The sequence below is a fragment of the Malus domestica genome, chromosome 15 (assembly GCF_042453785.1).
Source record: "Malus domestica chromosome 15, GDT2T_hap1".
Lineage (NCBI taxonomy): Eukaryota > Viridiplantae > Streptophyta > Magnoliopsida > Rosales > Rosaceae > Malus > Malus domestica.
In genome coordinates, this window is record NC_091675.1 from 18074577 (window position 1) to 18094766 (window position 20190).

At 39.8% G+C, this 20190-nt stretch overlaps 2 protein-coding genes across 4 annotated transcripts; one reads left to right on the plus strand and one right to left on the minus strand.

The window, feature by feature from the left end:
• The first annotated feature begins 635 nt into the window (after positions 1 to 635).
• LOC103400959 (uncharacterized) lies at positions 636 to 9103 on the plus strand. The gene is made up of 12 exons (XM_008339658.4): positions 636 to 1620; positions 2320 to 2596; positions 2785 to 2970; positions 3068 to 3220; positions 3362 to 3446; positions 3539 to 3819; positions 3996 to 6296; positions 6741 to 6940; positions 7027 to 7182; positions 7524 to 7758; positions 7861 to 8168; positions 8414 to 9103. The coding sequence occupies exons 1-12, from the start codon at positions 866 to 868 to the stop codon at positions 8742 to 8744; spliced, it is 5268 nt and encodes a 1755-aa protein (XP_008337880.1). The 5' UTR covers positions 636 to 865; the 3' UTR covers positions 8745 to 9103.
• A 1842-nt stretch (positions 9104 to 10945) lies between these two features.
• LOC103400901 (sucrose synthase) lies at positions 10946 to 16714 on the minus strand. 3 transcript variants are annotated; one of them, XM_008339587.4, is made up of 12 exons: positions 16565 to 16714; positions 14721 to 14853; positions 14469 to 14595; positions 14232 to 14383; positions 13865 to 14057; positions 13323 to 13754; positions 12894 to 13070; positions 12663 to 12779; positions 12392 to 12558; positions 12079 to 12303; positions 11417 to 11980; positions 10946 to 11327 (listed from the first exon to the last, which is right to left on the minus strand). In XM_008339587.4, exons 2-12 carry the CDS (start codon positions 14816 to 14818, stop codon positions 11156 to 11158), a joined length of 2424 nt encoding a protein of 807 aa, XP_008337809.1. In that variant the 5' UTR covers positions 14819 to 14853; positions 16565 to 16714; the 3' UTR covers positions 10946 to 11155. The 3 variants fall into 3 exon arrangements, with proteins under 3 accessions (XP_008337809.1, XP_008337810.1, XP_008337811.1); XM_008339588.4 differs by lacking the exon at positions 16565 to 16714 and adding an exon at positions 15481 to 16058; XM_008339589.3 differs by lacking the exon at positions 16565 to 16714 and adding an exon at positions 14954 to 15125.
• Between the last annotated feature and the right edge of the window lie 3476 nt (positions 16715 to 20190).

The following is a 20190-nucleotide window of genomic DNA, read 5'->3' on the forward strand; positions in this document are numbered from 1 at the left end:
TAGTTTTAATATGATGATTTTGTATGTGTGTTAAATTGATGTTTGCAGTTAAATGAATAACTTCTTACATGTAAACGGGCAAACAATGTTGGCCTTCCCCCTTGAACTAAAACCTAAACCTCCCCAACGTGCTGTTGGAATCGAAGGATTTGAAGTTGATGATGAAATTGATTTTACTGGATAATGATGGTGGGCCTGCCTAATGGGTTTCATCAAGAAAAAATCCATAAGTGGACTATGCCAACACTAACAAGAGGCTTGGACTCTTGGTAGGTCCGTTTGAGACTAAAATGTGGGCTGGCTACAATAAGCCCGTTCAAATCGAAGAGTACACTTGGGCCACGTAAGAAAAAATAAAAACCCGTATCATTCAATGCTACGAAAATATACAGAAGAAAAATTACATAACTAGTGAGAAAAAGAAAAGAGGGATTTTACTTTGCGGGCATATCACAAATGATCATAACGTTATGTTATTAAATCAAAACGTCACTTTAATCGTGCACCCCATACACTGAGTCCTTCTCCTAGCACGTGGAGCCTCCAGGGCGCACTTTATAGCTGGAAAGCGAGACTTGTACCACAAGGAACGGCCTCCCGCAAATATACGGACCGTCCAAGTTTCTGCATTGGTTGCTCTCGTAAAATTCCTCTTAAAATATTAATTGAAAATATGGACCGTTGAAGCTCCTTTCTTTCGCTCCCGCCTCTTCTTCTTTTCTGACCAATCAGGTCGGATCCCTCCAACCTACTTTCCATCCACCGTCTTCTTCTCCACCGTCCACGTCTCTCTCTGTCTCTCTCTCTCTCACTTCTTCCTCACCAGAAAAAAAAAAAATCAAAAGTTTTCGAAAACCCAAAAACGATGAGCAATCTGAGCTCGAATCTCACCCACCAGTCTGCCTTCACTCCCCGTTTCTCGCCCAGGCACGCTTTCCAGATCCACGAGTTCCGCGTCTTCCGCCGCCGCAGACTCAAACCCGTCCCGCGAAGCCAACTCGGAATCGGAATCCCATTCCACGAATTCATTTCCCGATTCCCGTCCCCCAATTCCCTCGAATTCATCGCTCCGGCTCTCGGATTCGTCTCCCGCGCCGCCCTCTTCCTCTCCAACAATCCGAACTCGAACTCGAACCCGAACTCGGTCGAGCGGAAATTCGACTCGGATATCGGGGAGTGGGTTCTGTTCACCAGTCCGACGCCGTTTAACCGGTTCGTTCTGCTACGGTGTCCGACGGTGTCGTTTCAATGCAGCGAATTGCTAGAAGATTTGAACGAGAAGCTGGTGAAGGAGGACAGGCACTTCGTGCGGCTGAGTAGCGGCAGAATCCGATTTGATTTGGGAAGCGAAACGGCAAGTTTAGTGGAAAAGAAATTCGAGTATCAGAGACTGTGTATAAGTACGGACGACGGAGGAGTAATATCTTTGGATTGGCCAGCCAATTTGGATTTGAGAGCAGAGCATGGCTTGGATACCACCTTGGTTCTCGTGCCGGGCACGGCAATGGGAAGCTTGGATTGGAGTGTCAGGTCGTTCGTGTGTGAAGCTCTCCGGCAAGGCTGCTTTCCGATTGTTATGAACCCGAGGGGCTGTGCTGGTTCGCCTCTCACCACTCCGCGGTATGTTCATTCACTCAATCAATTCAGTGAGACTAGGATTATGTGTTTGTGAATTGTAGTTCAAAACTTGAAATAATGGGTTATGTCTGGAAATTTAAAATCTTGGATTGAGTATTGCTTTTATTATATATAGCTAAGAAATGGATCTGCATTTGTTTTGGATTTTATGTTTTGGAAGGCTAGGATCATGTGTTTGTGAATTAAAGTTCAAAACTTGGAGCAGTCATGGGCGGAGCCACATTGGACAGAATGCGTGTGCTCCCCATATGCACCCAAGTTCGATTCTCCTCATAGTTTAGCTTATTTAAAGTAGAATATCGCTTGTATAAAGGTCGTACCCAGTGCACAAGGCTCCCGCTTTACGCAGGGTCTGGGAGAGGTGAATGTCGGCTAGCCTTACCCCCATTTATGGAGAGGCTGCTCCCAAGTCTCGAACCCGAGACTTACCGCTCATGGGTGAAGGCACTTGCCATCGCACCAAGTGCGACCTCTCAGAATATCGCTTGTATCAAAAAGTTTAAAACTTGAAAATTTATGGTTGGAAATTTGGTATCTTGGATTGAATATTGCCTTTGTTATATATAGTTAACGAAGTGGCCTGCGTTTCTTGTGGATTTTTTTTTTCTTTCTGTTTTTGGATTTTGGGAGAATCACAAAGTGGTGATCGTAGGGCTACTTAAGCTACTTCATGTTATGTAGGTTATTTTCAGCTGCTGACAGCGATGATATCTCCACTGCTATACAGTTCATCACTAAGGCGAGGCCGTGGACCACATTGATGGGTGTTGGCTGGGGTTATGGTGCTAACATGTTGACGAAGTACCTGGCAGAAGCTGGGGAGAGCACACCGCTTACAGCTGCCACCTGCATTGACAATCCTTTTGACTTAGAGGAGGCCACTAGGTCCTCTCCTCATCAGACGGCTATTGATCAGAGTCTCACTGATGGTTTCCTAGATATTCTAAGATCTAACAAGGTGGTTAATCAGCTGGAAACTTCTACAATAGTGCAAATTCATTATCTCTCAGGCTTTCCATCTATTACGAAACAAATTTCTACTTATTTCTTAATGTGGTTGCCATCTAATTATGTTCAACCCTTTACTTTGCGAAAACTATCCCTTACCGCTAGTAATTTATGCTATATGCATGCCTGGTTTTGTAGGAACTGTTTCAAGGAAAATCAAAAGGGTTTGATGTGGAACAAGCGCTTTCAGCAAAATCTGTTCGTGATTTCGACAAAGCAATCTCCATGGTATCTTATGGTTATGAGGCCATTGAGGATTTTTATTCCATATCAAGTACAAGAGGTGTGATTGGGAATGTGAAGATCCCCGTCCTATTTATACAGGTGCATACGTAGTTGTCAACTCAATGCTATGTTCTTCAACATTGACAAAAATACTTGTTTATTATACACTGATAGTTAAAATCTGTCAATTTATCAGAAAGATGATGGATCAGCGCCACTCTTCTCAGTTCCACGTAGTTTGATAGCAGAAAATCCATTCACAAACCTACTGTTGTGGTCTTATTTGCCCTCTACTGTTACTGATAGTGGTAGATCTGCTATGTCGTGGGGCCAGCACATAACAATTGAGGTAATCGTTGGTTTTGTTTCTCTTTGAGGTTAATGAAATTTTGTTTATCACTGTATCATTAAACCACTTCATGCTGAAGATTTTGACAGAATCTAAGTTTGCATTCTGATATTCTGATAAGAATGCATGTGGTATGTGCAGTGGCTCACAGCAGTAGAGCTTGGACTTTTGAAGGGCCGTCACCCTCTTCTTGAAGATGTAGACCTACCCATAGACCCTTCAGAAGGTTAGCTCTTGTGGAAGGCAGACTGTCCAACAATAGTGGTTCCAAGTTGTTGGATCTTGCCCATTCAGATTCTTTAAATGGATATTCTGCAGGTCCCGCAGACAATATGCCTGAAGAAAATGATACTGCTGCTAGCTTCAGGATACGATCCAGAAAGGACTCCGAGAGAAAGTCAGAGGTCCAAAACACAGGGTTGCAGGATGTGGAAAATGGTTCCCTGGATCAGACTAACTCTGATGATCGAGAATTGGTCAATAAGGAGGAAGTCAATCCTGTAGATGAAAAAGGTCAAGTACTACAGACAGCAGAAGTTGTTATGAACATGCTAGATGTAACCATGCCTGATACTCTTACAGAAGAAAAGAAGAAGAAGGTGGTGCTCGAAATAGCAGTTTCATGCTATTGTTTTACTTTTGTGGTTGTTTTAATGTTAATTTCATATGTTAATTAGGGTCTCTGATCTTCTCTATGTATGGTTCTGGTCTATCCAAATCAAATAATGTACCCGATTTAAATTTTATCTCACATTTATCTGGTATATGGGCCCAGGTCTTAACAGCAGTTGATCAAGGAGACACGCTGATGAAAGCTTTGCAAGATGCAGTGCCGGAAGATGTTCGTGGAAAGCTAACATCTGCTGTTTCTGGAGCTCTGCATACTCAAGGAACAAAGCTAAAGTTTGATCAACTCTTGGGTATTGCTCAGTTTCCTGACATGTCTTCAGGTCTAAAGTCAAAGATCGAAGACAAGGTCATTGAAACATCAAGTTCAGAAGGTGTACAGAAAGAAAATCGTTCGTCAGATCTGTTGAAAAAGGATGGTGATCTGGTGGATAGCTCAATTAACAAACTACCGGATGCAAACAAGCCTCCAGGGGGACTAGAATCAGAGGATCCTCCCGCAGACGGATCAGAAAAGATTTCAAATCTAGACCAGTCACAATCATTGAGCAGTCAGGCAAGTGATACTTCTGGTTCTGTCGGAAAGGACTCTTGCAAATCAGGAAATGATTCTTCCAAAGAAAAGGCTTCCGAAGATCTTTCCAACAGTGAAAAGAGTTCAAACCTAGATCAGTCTCAATCATTGAGCAGTCAGGAAAGTGATAGTACTGGTTCTGTTGGAAAGGACACTAGGGAATCAGGAAATGACAAGTCTTCCAAGGAAAAGGCTCCTGAAGATCTTTCCAATAGTGAAAAGGGTTCAGAACTAGAAAAAAATCCTAACAATTCCAGTCAGGTTGAAATTGTCGGTGGCACTGAGGAAGCAGTTGTAGAGGAGCAGAGAGACCAAGATGGTAGAAACGCTCCGTCAGACACAAAGAAAGAAGAAAACAATATCCAGAAGAAGGATAATACAAATGTGCAGCCCGTGGCGGACCAAAGTAAGAACTTCAGCGTTTCTGAGGCATTGGATGCATTGACAGGGATGGATGATAACACCCAAATGGCAGTCAACAATATTTTTGGTGTTATAGAAAATATGATAACTCAAACGGGGGAGAGTTCAGAACGGGAAAGTGAAGTAAAAGAAGTTGATTCTGTGGCACAGTCTGAATTTGCAGAGGACCATGTCAGTGATGACAATAGTCAAGAAGATTCAGAAGCCAGTAAGACTGAGCAAAATGTGCAAATGGATACATTAAGCAATGTCCATGTATCTGATCACCCTGGGAATGGTATGGATTTGCAACCTGATGCACCAAATGGATGGGTAGAGAAGTCTAATCATACCCCCCAGTCAGCTTATAGGAATGCTTTGAACAGTTCTCAGGGAAGTGATGCAGTTAACAATGTAGATGATGATAAAAGTGAAAAGAAAGATGAATTGGTTGGTCCAAATCTTCTTGCTGGAAGTGTAGACAAACTTAATCATGTAAAGAAGGCTCCAGTTTCCATAACTTCAATTCCGAATGGGGTGAATACTCTTCTTTCAAAGGTATCTGACAAATCACTTGATTTAGATTCAACCACCGCTCTGTTGTTGGACTATTTTCCAGAAGAAGGTCAGTGGAAGCTCCTAGAAAAACCAAGACATGTTTCCGATGGTACCGTTGCAACTCATAGGGGTGTTGACAGTAAGATTCACACCCATTCACCTGCAAAGGTAAATGGTAAAGTTATCGAACCATCATATGCAATATTAGATACAGAAAGGCATCAGGAACCAGTGAAAGAGTATGAAACGGTGGAAAATATTGAGGGGAGAGTCAAAATTGGTGAAGACAAAGTAGGGGAGTTTATGCGATTTGTGAAAAATATTATATTGAATACTTTGAAGATTGAAGTGGGTCGCAGACTAAGTGCCGATGACATGAAAAATATGGAACCCTATCTTTCCAAAGATATGGAACAAGTGGCTAATGCAGTTTCATTTGATGTTGGATACGACACGTATGCTCCATGTTTGGAAGTTGAATACCATAGTATTATTGACTGCACTACAGAAAAAGTTGGTACTCTCCATGGTGAGCATATAATAAGAGCCATATCATCTTCTGTTCAGGGCACTAGTTACTTGAGAAGAGTGCTGCCAATTGGTGTTATAGTAGGCTCGAGCCTAGCGGCACTGAGAAAATATTTTGATGTGGTTACAATCCATAACTATGGTCAAATAGAAGCTCTGACGCTTAGTCGAGCAAAAGTATCTGGAAAAAAAGATCTGGGCAAGGCTAGTGGCACAGAGATTCACCACATGCCTGTTGATAAATATGATCAAAGTGCTAGCTTGGACAGTTTAGTTAACAGGGAAGGGAAAAAGAACTGGTTGAAGAAAATAAACAACAGTGTTATGGTTGGTGCTGTTACAGCTGCCCTAGGGGCATCTGCATCTGCGTTATTCGTGGAGCACCAGGTAATATGTTCATTTCTTCAGACATTTTTAGTTTTATAAAATGGTAGCTATACAAGTAGATGCCCATGCAAAATTGGTTTTAGGGCTTTTATTTCTTGAACTACTGCCCAACTTGGTAGTTACTAGACAACCTAGTGTCTTCTTTGACATTAACTTGCGGAAATCCCATTTGTATTGAGAGAGCTTTACCATGATTATTTCCACTGTTTATTATGAACTGGTTCAAAATCAGTTATTTTGCATTTACCTTCCTTTTGGTGTTGTTCTGTTATTCTTATCAGTACGAGCGCTGCCTAAGATGATGTCCATATCACTATGTCAGATCCCATTGCCTTATCCTCTATTTTTGTGTTTATTTGAATTTGTTCTTTGTGAAGACAAAGTCAGCTGACTTTATCTATTTTTATATGTTGCTGCTTATTATGCTTATATACAAACACACAGGATTCGTACAAAGGTGATGAAACTTCTGGCGAGAGTTTGTCCAAGTCGTTGGTGAAAGGTAAAGGTCAGAAGGAGCCTGACATGTTTGAGGAGGCTGAGAAAAACCAAAGTAACATTGTCACAAGTATTGCTGAGAAAGCCATGTCAGTTGCTGCTCCCGTGCTACCCACCAAGGAAGGTGGTGAAGTAGATCAAGAAAGGTATTAACACAAGATATATGTATTTCCAATATATACAGACGTACCACTACTTTCTTTTACTAATTTTGTAACCCCTTTGCAAATAGATTAGTCACAATGTTGACAGATTTGGGACAAAAGGGTGGCATGTTGAGGTTAGTTGGAAAAGCTGCTTTGCTTTGGGGTGGTCTACGTGGTGCGATGAGTTTGACTGACAAGCTTATCCAATTTCTTGATATACCTGAGCGTCCCTTAATCCAGAGGTATTGTGTAAGTTGTCTTGAGAGTAACTAGATAGTTTAATTCTAATTACTGCTTTAGAAAGGCAAAAGGGAAGTCTTTATCTCAAAATTATTCGGGGTTCAAATTTCTATGTTCAGGAGGTTAATCTTCCATGCCAGTCCATATAGACTATCAAGAGAGTTTCAAATTGGAATTTTTATCTGTATGTTGCATCATGCATTCGTGAAATCAGAGATCTAATTTCATATAGTTTGTTGGGTTCCTTTGGTTTGCATGGTGATCTTTTTCCATTTATGCACAGATTCTGTTCTTGATTATTTTATTTCCTGATATGCTCTTTTATCCTGATTTGCTTCTGTAGGATTTTTGGGTTTGTCGGTATGGTTCTTGTTTTGTGGTCACCAATTGTTGTTCCACTACTTCCATCATTTTTGCAAAGCTGGACAACCAATACATCCTCTAGAATTGCTGAACTTGCTTGCATTGTTGGCCTCTACACGGCTTTTATGATACTTGTTGTGATATGGGGCAAAAGAATACGTGGATATGAAAGTCCTCTTCACAGATATGGGCTAGATTTAACGTCATTGCCAAAGGTATGTGTTGGCTGAAATTGTGGACATGTACTCTAAGATCATGCAAAATAAGTTAGTGTTCTTTACTTGCAGTTGTATGATTTTTCATCTCCTTGCTTGCAGTTAGGTGATTTTTTGAAGGGCTTGGTTGGTGGAGTTGCCCTTGTTTTGTCAATACACTCAGTAAGCGCACTACTTGACCCTGCAAATCTCTCTTGGCCCTCCACTCCATCTTCTTTGGATGCTGTCTCACAGCTCAAAGTGTGTACGCAAGGGCTTGTGATGGTTGGTCAAGGAGTTATAGTAGCTACTGGTATTGCTCTTGTGGAAGAATTGTTTTTCAGGGCATGGCTGCCCCAAGAAATTGCTGCAGATCTTGGATATCATCGAGGAATAATTATATCAGGACTTGTGTTCGCTTTATCCCAGAGGTTTCTTTCTATTCATTTTACTTTACTCATCGCCTGCTAAAATCAGTGCTTTCTTTTTGTCTTCTGTACAGTTACTGGAATCGATATTTGCTATAATCCTTTAACCTTTAAGGTGGCCTCAGTTTCTGCTATTGTTGTGATTTACACGATCAGCGCAAGGCAATACTGGACTTTTCTACATAATGATTTCTGCTGACCACGTGCAAAACAAATCTAACAGCCCTTTTATTTCAATGGAATTTCAGGTCTCCGCTATCAACACCAGGTCTATGGCTTCTATCTTTGAGTTTAGCAGGTGCTCGGCAAAGAAACGAAGGCAGCCTTTCCATACCAATTGGGTTGCGTTCAGGAATTATCGCTTCAAGTTTCATCATACAGAAGGGTGGCTTCCTGACCTACCGGGGTAACTTTCCTCCTTGGCTTATTGGGACACAGCCATTCCAACCGTTTAGTGGGCTAATTGGTTTTGCATTCACCTTAGTTTTAGCACTAGTTCTGTACCCTACACAGCCTCTTTGTGAAGAGAATGCAGAAAGGACAACTGAAGAATCTATAAAACAGCATGCCGGTGAATAGTGAGGCGGTCTTCTTGTTGCTTAGTGACTGTTTGCCCGGATACTTCCACCTTGTAACGGGAACAGCCTCGGGCCATGGAGTTCAAGCATGAAAGTTTCAGAAGAGATGTTTCTTAAAAGTTCAAAGTGCTTCATGGGAGCTTTTCATCGCTAATGCTACAACTCGCCAAGGCGACAGCCATGGTGTACATATATAAGACGCTGCAGGCAAATTTTGTAACTAGGAAATAACTGCACCAACGTGCTTGTAGTTTAGCTCATTTTGCTTGCTTGCTGTTATATATCATGTATAGTGTATAGAACGAACCACCACCAGTCTGGAACCCTACATTTGTTATATATCATGTAAATTCATTCTTATTCCGATTCCATAGACGCAAACAAGACATAAAAACGATGTCCGACAACTTGCCATGTTTTTCGTTTCGTGATTTCGTATATTTACAGAATGGTTCTACCTTCTTTGTAATTACAGAAATTCACTCAAAGTTCTTATGAGCCACAAGAGTGTGGAATCCCACTAGTCTGAATCCAGTCACCTTCCGGGAAGGTCCTTCCCCATGCAAAAAACAACCCAACTGTAAACTGCCTCACAATCTCCCCACTTTGACCACCCCTGGGGGTGTATCATATCCCCCAAATAACTCCTCATCACAACTGTCCGTGAACAGTTCCTCCATGGCATTCCGAAAAATGTCACGAAATTTTGCCTCTCGGTCTTGTTAAATTCCTGTGCAGGGACAATGGTGCACTTGTGTAGTGAAATGCCGGTGTTCTGATTCTGGTCCGTTCTGCCTTGAGCAGTGATTGTCACTTTCTGTCCGGGGACTGGTTTTCGCACAACCACCCCGCAGTTTTGGAAGACTGCAGCTGCATTTCCGAAATGAAATCAATCGTGCCTTGGATGATGCAGTCGCGGTAGCACTGGCGAAGCGAATGGACGTGGAGGCTGTCTTGGTATGAACTGAAGTTGCAGTGGTAGAAGGCAGAGTTTGAGGTCACTCTTGCAGCAACCGCCTGGAACTTTTTTGAGCCTGCCGTGTTGGCTATGGTCAGGTCCCTAGCTAAGAACTTATCCCCGATTACAGCTGCAATGATCGAAACAGGAATAAGTGTCACTTTCAGTCATCAAATTGCAGAAGCATCTGAAATCAAATGCCAATAACGCATACGATTTTCAGTACTTTTCGAAACCACGAATACGCGACATTCTTAAACACCAGCGAAGAACTATTCACCAGTAACAGCTGCAAACATCAGAACAAGGAAAGGGTTTAACTTTCTTTCATCAAATCTCAGATACATATAAGAAGAATGCCGCCAAAATTCAGAAACACCAAAAAAAAAAAAAAAAAAGGGGCAAGAACACCATTAGAACCAAAATCAAAATCAAAATTTTCGGAACCGAAAAAATGTGACATACTTAAAGTGGCTGTAGCAAAGGTGGAAAATCCATCTGCAAAGCTCTTAGACCCTGTGATTATTGTTGATTTCATTCCATCTCCAACAAGCATGATATTGTATTTTTATCTGCCGACCTCTACAGTCTCATTGTAAACCCGAGATATGAGTAAGCTGGAGACTAAATTTGTAAACAAAATTTGCAAACTAAATGATGGGTCACCAAAAAAATAGAGAGCATTGCTTGAGGAAAGATGCTGAAGTTTCTAATTTATCAGCTTCACCTACACCTGATATGATCACTTTATGTATTTCACTGTCATTCATACTATACCATCTCAATCCGGCTTGGTCTCTGTTTGTTTCTATTTCAAACAATGTGCGTCTTCTTTTTTCTTTGTTTGATGCGGAAGGTCTCGGGTTCGAGACTTGGGAGCAGCCTCTCCATAAATGGGGGTAAGACTAGCCGACATTCACCTCTCCCAGACCCTGCGTAAAGCGGGAGCCTTGTGCACTGGGTACGACCTTTTTTTTTTTTGATGCGGAAGCAGTTGCCCTAGCACACAGACGCATGCATACCCCATGCAGACTTCGACATCGAGAAGAAATGCGTTGCTGTATTTGGATGGTGGCGATTTTCGACATGACACGATTGGTAAACAAGTGCATTTCATGCCAACTCGTTTAAAGGAGTAGTTTTTTGTTTCGTGATTTCGTATATTTACAGAATGGTTCTATGTAATTACAGAAATTCACTCAAATTGCTCGTGGAATCCTTTTCGTGTTAGATGTTAAGAACAATTGAAGCAAAGTTGACTTGAATTGATTAATGGGGTAAGAACCCAGGTTCAAACATTTCCAATGGGAATCGAAAATAAAAAGTACAAAAAGAAGTTAAAGATCCTTTGTAAATCATAATATATCCAAAATCCGCATTCGACGGAGGAAAAAACTTCACCCAGAGCCAACCAATTCCTCCGCCTCTTTATTTACTTGGGAAAACGTTCTCTTTCACTCCTCCACAGCAAGAGGAACAGACGCCGCCAGCTTGCTGTACTTGAGGGCGTAAAACATCTCCAGATAGCGGCGGCTCTCCAGGCGATCAAGGTTTGAAACATGCTTCCAGAAACCATAAACTCCGGTGAGGGTCAGGAGCCTCTGAGAGTAGATTTGCCATGTGTACCTAAACAAAAACACAGAGCAATTATGTTAGGTAACTTGCAGGGCAAGCAACATAATTTACTGTGAAAAGGGGGATTTGATTTTGCTTACTTCTCATAAATGCGCTGCAAGCCGCCTTGAGAAATCTTGTCCCAGTGGCTAGGATCTGCCTTGCTCTTCTCAAAGAAATCAACAAGGATCTCAGCGGCTTGATCGCCGTGATATGGATCAATGTGGTAGCCAGATTTGCCATGCACTATAATTTCAGCCGGGCCACCCTTGCAAGTGGCAAATGTGGGCAGTCCACAAGTCATGGCCTCAACGACAGTCAAGCCGAAAGCTTCATACACAGCAGGCTGCACAAAGGCTCCCTTGGTGTCACAAATGTAGCGGTAAAGTTCACCATTCCTGACACGGTTCATCTGGGAAGAAATCCATCTGAACTGCCCGTTCAGCTTGTAGGTGTCAATAAGCTCATACATCTTCTTCATCTCAGCCTTCTCCTCATTGTCCTTGGACTCCTTGCGGCGATCACCAGCAACTACAACCAGGTTAACCAACTCTCTGAGCTTGGCATTCTTACCATACCACTCGACAAGCCCAGTGATGTTCTTCACGCGGTCCAGCCTTGCCATTGTGAAGATGATTGGCTTGTTTCTGTCCTTCAACACACATCTGTTCGAATAACAAATATAAACCCATTAGTACACATTTGAACGGAAGATGAAATGAGCAAAACATAACCTTACCAAAAAAATGATGCGGAAACTTACAAGTGTTCCTTATTTTCGACTTGGCTGTAAAGGAGCTCTTCGATTTCAGGGTGGAAGTTAGTCAGCCTCTTTTCTTTCTCAGAGTAAGGGAAGTAGACGCTCATGTCAGCTCCTGGTGAAACAATGTTGAACTTGGGATCGAAGACATCAATACCATGAACAACACGGTAGAGCCCAGGAAGAGTAAAAGCAGTGTGGCTCTCATACTGACCAACAGTTTCTTTGCTGCAAACATTCATAGAACACAATTTAGGATCCAAAAGATGTGACGGTTGAATGTACGAAAAAATCTAACGCCAGGTGATATTATTACCTTCCAGCAATCTCTTGATAGGTACTGGTGATGATGAAATCAGTGTGGTTCATGGCGATAAGATCAGCTGTAAATTGGCATGAGAAGTGATAACTGTCATCCAATTTCTTCCAGTAAAGGTCAGAATCAGGGTATTTTGACTTCTCGAGAGCATGAGCAATGGTGCACTGCAGGACCAACAAAAACCGAACAACGAATTTAGCGACTAAGATGCAAAAGTTATCAAAAGGGTTTAAATAATTAGATCTAATCGGAATCACAATTCACAAACCTGTGTAACACCCAATTTGAGTGCCATCAGTGAGGCCACAATGTTGCCATCACTGTAGTTTCCGATGATGAGATCAGGCTTGCCATGCATTTCCTTGGAAAGTTCCTTGATCGCATCCTAATAACACAAAAATCGGCATGCATTAAAACCAAATACAAGCAAAAATTGGAATATGTCAGTGAAGGAAAAAAAAATAGGGAAACTGATATACATATTAACAGAGAAATTCACCTCGGCGTATGTCTCTAGGTAGGGCCAGACTTCGAATCTTGAAATCCATCTGCGGACAATGGCTCCTTTTTCATCTCTGAATGGAACACGAAGAATATCTGAATGCTCAGTCCCGTATACTTTCTCAAGTCGATCACCACATGTGGTTCCAACGGCATCAGGAAGAAGCCTTGTGAGCTGTGTTTAAAACATAATCAAAGCATCAGAATGGAGAGCATAAAATAAAATAAAGGGAACTTTAACGAAAATCTTCCGATATTGTTCATTTTAACGAAAAACCACATTTTTACACTAAAAATTCAATCTTGATACTATTCACTTTACCCTTTATTTTGTCCTTATCGTTAAAACTTAAAGTTTTCAAGTCATTTTCATTAGTTTTCCTTAAAATGAAATCACCCAATAACATAAATTTCAGATAAAACTCACAATGATAATGCGGGGTATGATATCCAGTCCCTGTTGCTTAACACGCTTGAGCATCTCAGCCTCCAATGCGCGAACTTGATCCAAGATATAGACAACCTGGCCACCGGTGTCAGGGTACCCCAAGACATTGTCTTGGGCGAAATAGCCGTGGGGGGAGAGGATCACAACATTAAAGACCATGGGGATTTGGTCAAGGAATTTCTCAAGAGTGCAAGGATCGGGTGCCTCAAGAAGGTCCAACAGAAGTTCGATCATTTCGAGCACACGCCCAGCAGTGTCACCCCAACCCCTTTCCAAGCCAATGGCTTGCAACTTGGGCTCGAAGTCCTTGTACGGAGTTTCAGGGGCAATTGCAGATAGGAAATCCTCTGCCTTCCTCAGAACATGTTGCAGCTCATTCACATCCTTAATTTTGTTATTCAGCATCAGGTTCTGCACGAAAATGCCGATCAGATTAAATACAGAGATCAGCAAAGCTGCACAAGAGTACTAATATCATTCACAATCAAAGATGGTAAAGTTGAAAATAGAGGAAATCATACCCTGCCCTCGTAGCAGTGAACACGGAGAAACTTGAGCAGCGGGTGCAGGCTCTCCTTGTCATGGAAGAGTTTTGCAGAAAGGTGGCGGTTGAGGAACTCAACGCCGTTTCCAATGGACTTGGAAAGAGTTGGGCGGGGGAAGGAGGCGTTGAATGGCTCAAAGTCCAACTCGAGCACAAAGTTGCCATTGGCACTGCAATTGAAACCAACACAAATTATTAACATCACAGACGGAGTTACAAACGGGTTTTATTCTACAATGCGATATTCTAAACTACTCTAATGAGTCTAATCTACGAACTCAAACACAATTAAGAACCAAATCGAAACTTTGGAAATCAAAACATAAAAAGACCCAAAATCCTACCTTCCATCAACAAGTTCCTCCTTGAATTGCAAGTACTCAGCCACACGTAACTCCTCGACAACGAGAGCATGGACATTCACACGAATGTACTCCCAAACACCAGGCCTTGGGCGGACAGCAAGCGCCACCCATGGGGGCAGAACAATTACCTCCTACATTATACAAAACCTCCACAAAACGTTCAGAAACTCCTAAATTAAACACAGAAACAAATGATGTATGATCGAAAATGTTTACCTGGGTGTTCTTCAAAACTTCACCAAAAGCCCCATCCAACAGCTTCTGCCTGTTCGCTTCAGGAATCTCTTCGAACTCGGCAAGAAGCTGATGGGGTTGCAGAAACCCTTTCCCCTTGCTCTCAATCCTAAAACCCCAAAAACCCTTTTAGTGATAAAACCAAACAACCTCAACAATTACAAAAGACAACAACTTGTCGCATGTTATGAAACATTAGACAAAAACCCATTCGTGATCACAACATAGTAGTACCTTGAAAGAAGGGCCAGAATCTCATTGCGGTGAGCAGAAAGGGTTTCGTCCAGCCTCTCCCGGAGACTCTGGACGCGGGTCAGCACACGTTCCGCCATCGACAGCAGCTTGGAAAATCAGACAACCTTAAAAGCTGCAAGAAATAACAAAACTGTAAGCATAACAAGTCATCCAGAAAAAGTCAACAAATCAAACCGTAAATAAGACTAAAATCATGTAAATAATAATATTACTATTAATATTCTGGAAGACAGAGATTTTGTTTTTCAAAACCAAACCACCAACATCCAACAACGACCGTACAAAAGGTTCATCTAAGATTTGCAAGCATACATAGTGCTAAAGAATAATGGAAAAAGGATTTGCAGAGTATTCTGTAGAAGCAAAAGCATTGATATTTTTAATAAATTAATAATCCAGGCTTATCGTAATTAAGGGCTCTTAACAAGGATATTTACGGGGCATTAGGCAAAATTGATAGGACCCAACACATATTTTCTTTTGCTTGTTGGACTAGAAAACCCAACACATCAAAAAGATAAGAACAGATTTTTGTATCTTAAACAAAAACAAAAACAGGGATCTACACAAAAACAGCAAAAACCCATAAAACAAAATCTAAACCCAAAATTAAGAAGCCATTGATCCATGTGAAAATGTAACAAAAATCCAAGAAAAAACACATCATTTGGCCTAAGAGAAACCACCCTAGAACAAGAAAAATAGAAAAAGTAAAAAATGGCGAAAAGAAAAGGAGTACCTAGAGAAAGATCGGTGGGAGAAGGAAGATGATTTGATGAACATAGATGGAGGGGAGCTTTATAGTGAGGGGAGCGCGAAAAAATATGGTGAGAAACAGGCTTGGACAAAAGTCCATTTCACTTTTGACCCTTCGTCTTAATTTCTTACGAAAAGTAAATAAAAATAGAGCTAAGTTTGTAAAAATATCCACATTGGAATCGGATATGATGAGATGTTTCACTGCAAAGTATTGTAAATGTGGTAGGAAATGAGGGGCAAAAAGCATTTGTGCTATCATTAATCATTAATAGTAGAATGCTAGAATTTAATTTCATGCATGGACTTGCTCCTCAAGAATTTGCCTTTCCCATCGGCCTTGCTCTCCAAGAAAAAAATCCGGTTGGATTTGTTTTTATTTACTTTTATGGCACGAGAACTTGGAAAATTGCAGGAAAAGAGAGGTCCATGTTAGAGAAAATTTTCTATGTGCTGAGAATACAGTTCTGTATATGATGTATTAAAAAAAATTTCAAGTTTTCACCGATTTATCATTACACTTATGTATTAGGCCGTATTTATAGGACTAAAAAATCTATCATAATGTTAGGCATGGAATGGGGTCTAATTGTAATTGGAGATGGTGCTTTGGTGATGATTCCAAAGTTGGACTTTTTTAATACTTCTAGAACTGTGTAGTTGTTCCCTATAAAATTTGATGATGATAAACCCTGAAATTTTGTTGCCCATCTCTTGGATTTGTGGGTTTGATGTAATCCACTCTTTAGAATTGGACAAATTTATATGCATAATATTAATATATTTCTTTGTAATCTGCACCATTGTCTGGTGTGGAAAAAAGTTTAGGAAATAGATTCTTTCCAGATTTTTTTTTCTAAAGCTCAGATATCAAGTAATCTAGATTTTTAAAATTTGATCCAACGGTTAAAAAAAAAATTAGTTAAAATAAGATGTTTGAAGAATATTCCCAATCTTATCATATTATATAATATATAGACTTCGACTAGTAGGAGCAATCATCGGAGTGAAAACAAAGCGACGGAAAATTATCTTAAAATGTGACCAGTAAAACTTTCTAGCATTACCTTAAAATGGGATGGAAAATTACCACCAACGAATGCCCTTAACCAAAAGAGTAACGAATCGACGAACAAATTGAATGAACGAAGAACTTCAATATACAGAACACAGAGAATGATAGAAATGAAGAGAGGATGAATAATAATGGGATGGAGAAGAAGGAAAGCTAGAACAGCCTTTTATATACATGGAGGATTGAGCAAAGGAAAGAGAAGGATGACATGTCATGTGACTCATCGTCCTCCTTGGTGGCGATTGGTGGGTAATGCTGCTAATTGAATTGATTATTAACTGGAAATTATTTTTCTCACCATTCTTAAGTGATAGTTATGTTCGTTATTATACTTGTCATCATTAAATGAGTCTAAATTTCGATAACTGTGCAGTGAATAGATACAAATTTCAAGATTTAAAATTATCCAACAATGACAAATTGAATGATAAATAATAATAAACTTGATGTATCAGATCGTGTTTCTACCGTACTGATGATAAGAAAAAATAAAGCCACTGGTTACACATTTCCTGTGGTTTCGTTGTTGTTTTCACAAAACCGCTTTACTTTTTTCTGGTCTATGACCTTAATATTTTATTTTTTACTCAATTTCCTCATCCACTTTCTTCTTCAACTCTCCCTTTTTCTATTCATTTTGTATAGTTTGTAGGCCCTTTTACCATCATATATTATTGTCTCAGTTCTTTCCTTAACCTATAATTTTAATTTTAATCAATCAAATCCAACTTTTTCTAATGTAAATTAAAGTTAACATGTGCATGCATGCTCTTATCCATTAGCTAGCCTGGTTTTTTTATGAATCCTGTTTTCTTTGACTCGACGCAAAACGGTGGTATTGAGTATTGACCTAACAAAATGAAGCTAAACGGATGTAGCTGGTATTGGCTACTACGAGTTTGTCTTTGGTAGTTCAGCGTTGGATTATTTAGAGCCAACTTTCACTTGTGCATTTGTTGAACTACTTAATCTTGGGCTGTTGAAAACAAAATGAGCTACAACATGCAGTTTTCACGAAGTTTCATTTTTGTTTTTGTATTTTTAATTGTGTCGAATTTAGTTTTTGTCGTTAATTTGGGTTGGTTATTTAAGATAATGTAAATGTACATTTCATGTGTTGCGTGGTTAATATTTTGTAAACTTAACGATGCTTATGAACTAGAGTCGTTTGCCAAATTTATAGACCAAATGTCATGCAATTGAAAAAACATAGAGGAAGAGTGGAACAGAAGAGGATTCTCTTCGGATTCACTTTGTAGGGATCATATGAATCTCTACATTATAATTGTTCATCGTACATCATGTGATCAATTTTCGTCAGATACTATTTGTGTTTAATTTTAAATTAAAAAAATTAAATAATTTCTGACTATACGATACACGATAAATGATTCAAATGTAAATATTCTTAAAATCCTCATAAAATGAATCCGGAAGAGATCTAATTCCAAGTGGAACCTTATCAAAATGCGGGGAAACTGGTAGGTAAAAAGGGCTGTCATTTTCATTAAGCTACTTTAATCAATTACTTGTCAAATTATAAAAAGGAGAGAAAACATGGAATGGCCGAGCTGAGCATTCTGGGCGAAATGTCACGGCGCACCAGTTGCGATACGGGGCGGAGACACATCACCGCCTTGAAATCTTCTTCTTTTTTATCGTGACGTGGCAATTCCTGATGGGACAAAAGAACGATCGCAAACTGTAGAGGCCAACAGAGAATCTCACTTCCTCAATGAGGGGCCAGAATTAGTGGGCGTCAGCGAGGTAGGGAGTTCGAATCTGTTGCATCTGGGCGGCCAGGATTGTGGATACTCTGTGGTCCATGAGCGAGTCACCGCAAACGGATCAATAACTTTTTATTATTTATATAATAATACGTGATGTACTGTTTCATATTTTGGACATATAAAATTTAAAAGTTTCTCAAATTTTTTACGTCTGATGAGGCAAATACTACCGGTTTTATTATACAAATAGAGGAACATTAAAAAAAAAATTACATTCAATTGTATAATAATATATGTCGAACATGTTGAAAAATCTCTTTACATTTAACGTCTGATGTGGCAAATACCACCGACGTCGTCGGTTTTTAACGTAAACCTGTGTTGCGTCGTTGGTGAGTAATTATTACATTGGAATGAAACTGATAATCTAACACGAGGAAGAGCACATTGGTTCGAAACCCATTGGCCGTTTTAGTGGTTTTTTAGGACGCTGTTTTTCAGTGAGTACACTGTAAAACTCGCGTTCCATGCGTTAAAGTTGAATATTAGGGGGTTTTCAATTTCCGAGGATTCAATTTGTTTGGCATGGTAAGAAGTTAGCCTTTGACCAATGAGTTTTCATAGCATCTGCTCAAAAATGTAACGGTAGCGCAATTTCAATTGTTAGAGTATTTGTTAAAATTACGTTATGTGATATGCTAATTTGTCTCAAATAAAAATTATAACACAATAATATACTTATATAGTATTACATTTTATTCGTTGATCATGTGAGTTTTGTTGTTTTCATTTTCGACAACTAATGGTTATGAAGATTAAACATAACTAGTTTCTCATGATCTTGAAAAGAAACAAATTATGTACACTACAATATAACACACATGCATCCGTGAGATTGTGTCCTATATCATAGTCTTCACAGAAGAATTTCTCCATATTTTGGGACTGTACGTTTCAATATAGTTCGGTACCATTCCAATTTTGCCAACAAGTTGTTTTTTTGTTGCCATTACAGAATTGTCATCAAGGACGTTTTCCTACTCGATGGCAACTTTTTTATTTGTTGCTACACTTAGGCTGCCACAAAATGTAAGTTTCTCTATTTGAAGTTTGTGGTTCTATCAAAATCCTAGTTGGAATATAGTCGTGCATGGCTAACAAGCTCAAAAAGTGCATTGCATGTGTACGTGAGTATATATGCAGAAACATTTTTGTTCGTCGCTCTAAGGTTATGGTCATACTCGTCATCCTATTGATTATCGTTGGATGTAATGTATTGCATGGGAGAAATTTTCAATGTGCCGGGAATACGACCCGGTACACTAAGTGCTATAATATAATTGATTAAAATTTGTATTTTCAAGTTTCCAACCGATTATATTATGACACTTGTGTACCGGGCCATATTCCTGACACTGAAAAATCTCTTCCACTTTAAGGCTATGAGCAAATATACACTCATGTATAAGCCATGGCATCATATGTTTCCTTACGGCTCACGTCAATTTTAATTTGCAATTTTTGTTCTCTTTTACTCATCAAGTAATTATTCACATCAAAGATTGCAAGGAAATTGGAAATCGATTTGCAAAGCATCACATTAAAAGCAAAATGGAATATTGGGCTATCACAAAATGGAATTAGGCACTTCAAGGTAACTATGTTTGTGGTCCGTTGTGAAGTTTCTTAATTAAGACTAATGAAAAAGATCAACAAGTTTTCTACTACCATTGGAAAGAAGCTAGTAGAGGTAGCTTGAAAATTAAAGGCAATTAGAATTCCCAGTTTGAAAAATTATGTCCTAAACACGCCATCTCATTTGTGGTCGGATTGAATAAAACATATAACTGAATTTTACGTATGATGACACATAATAGTTAACCATTAG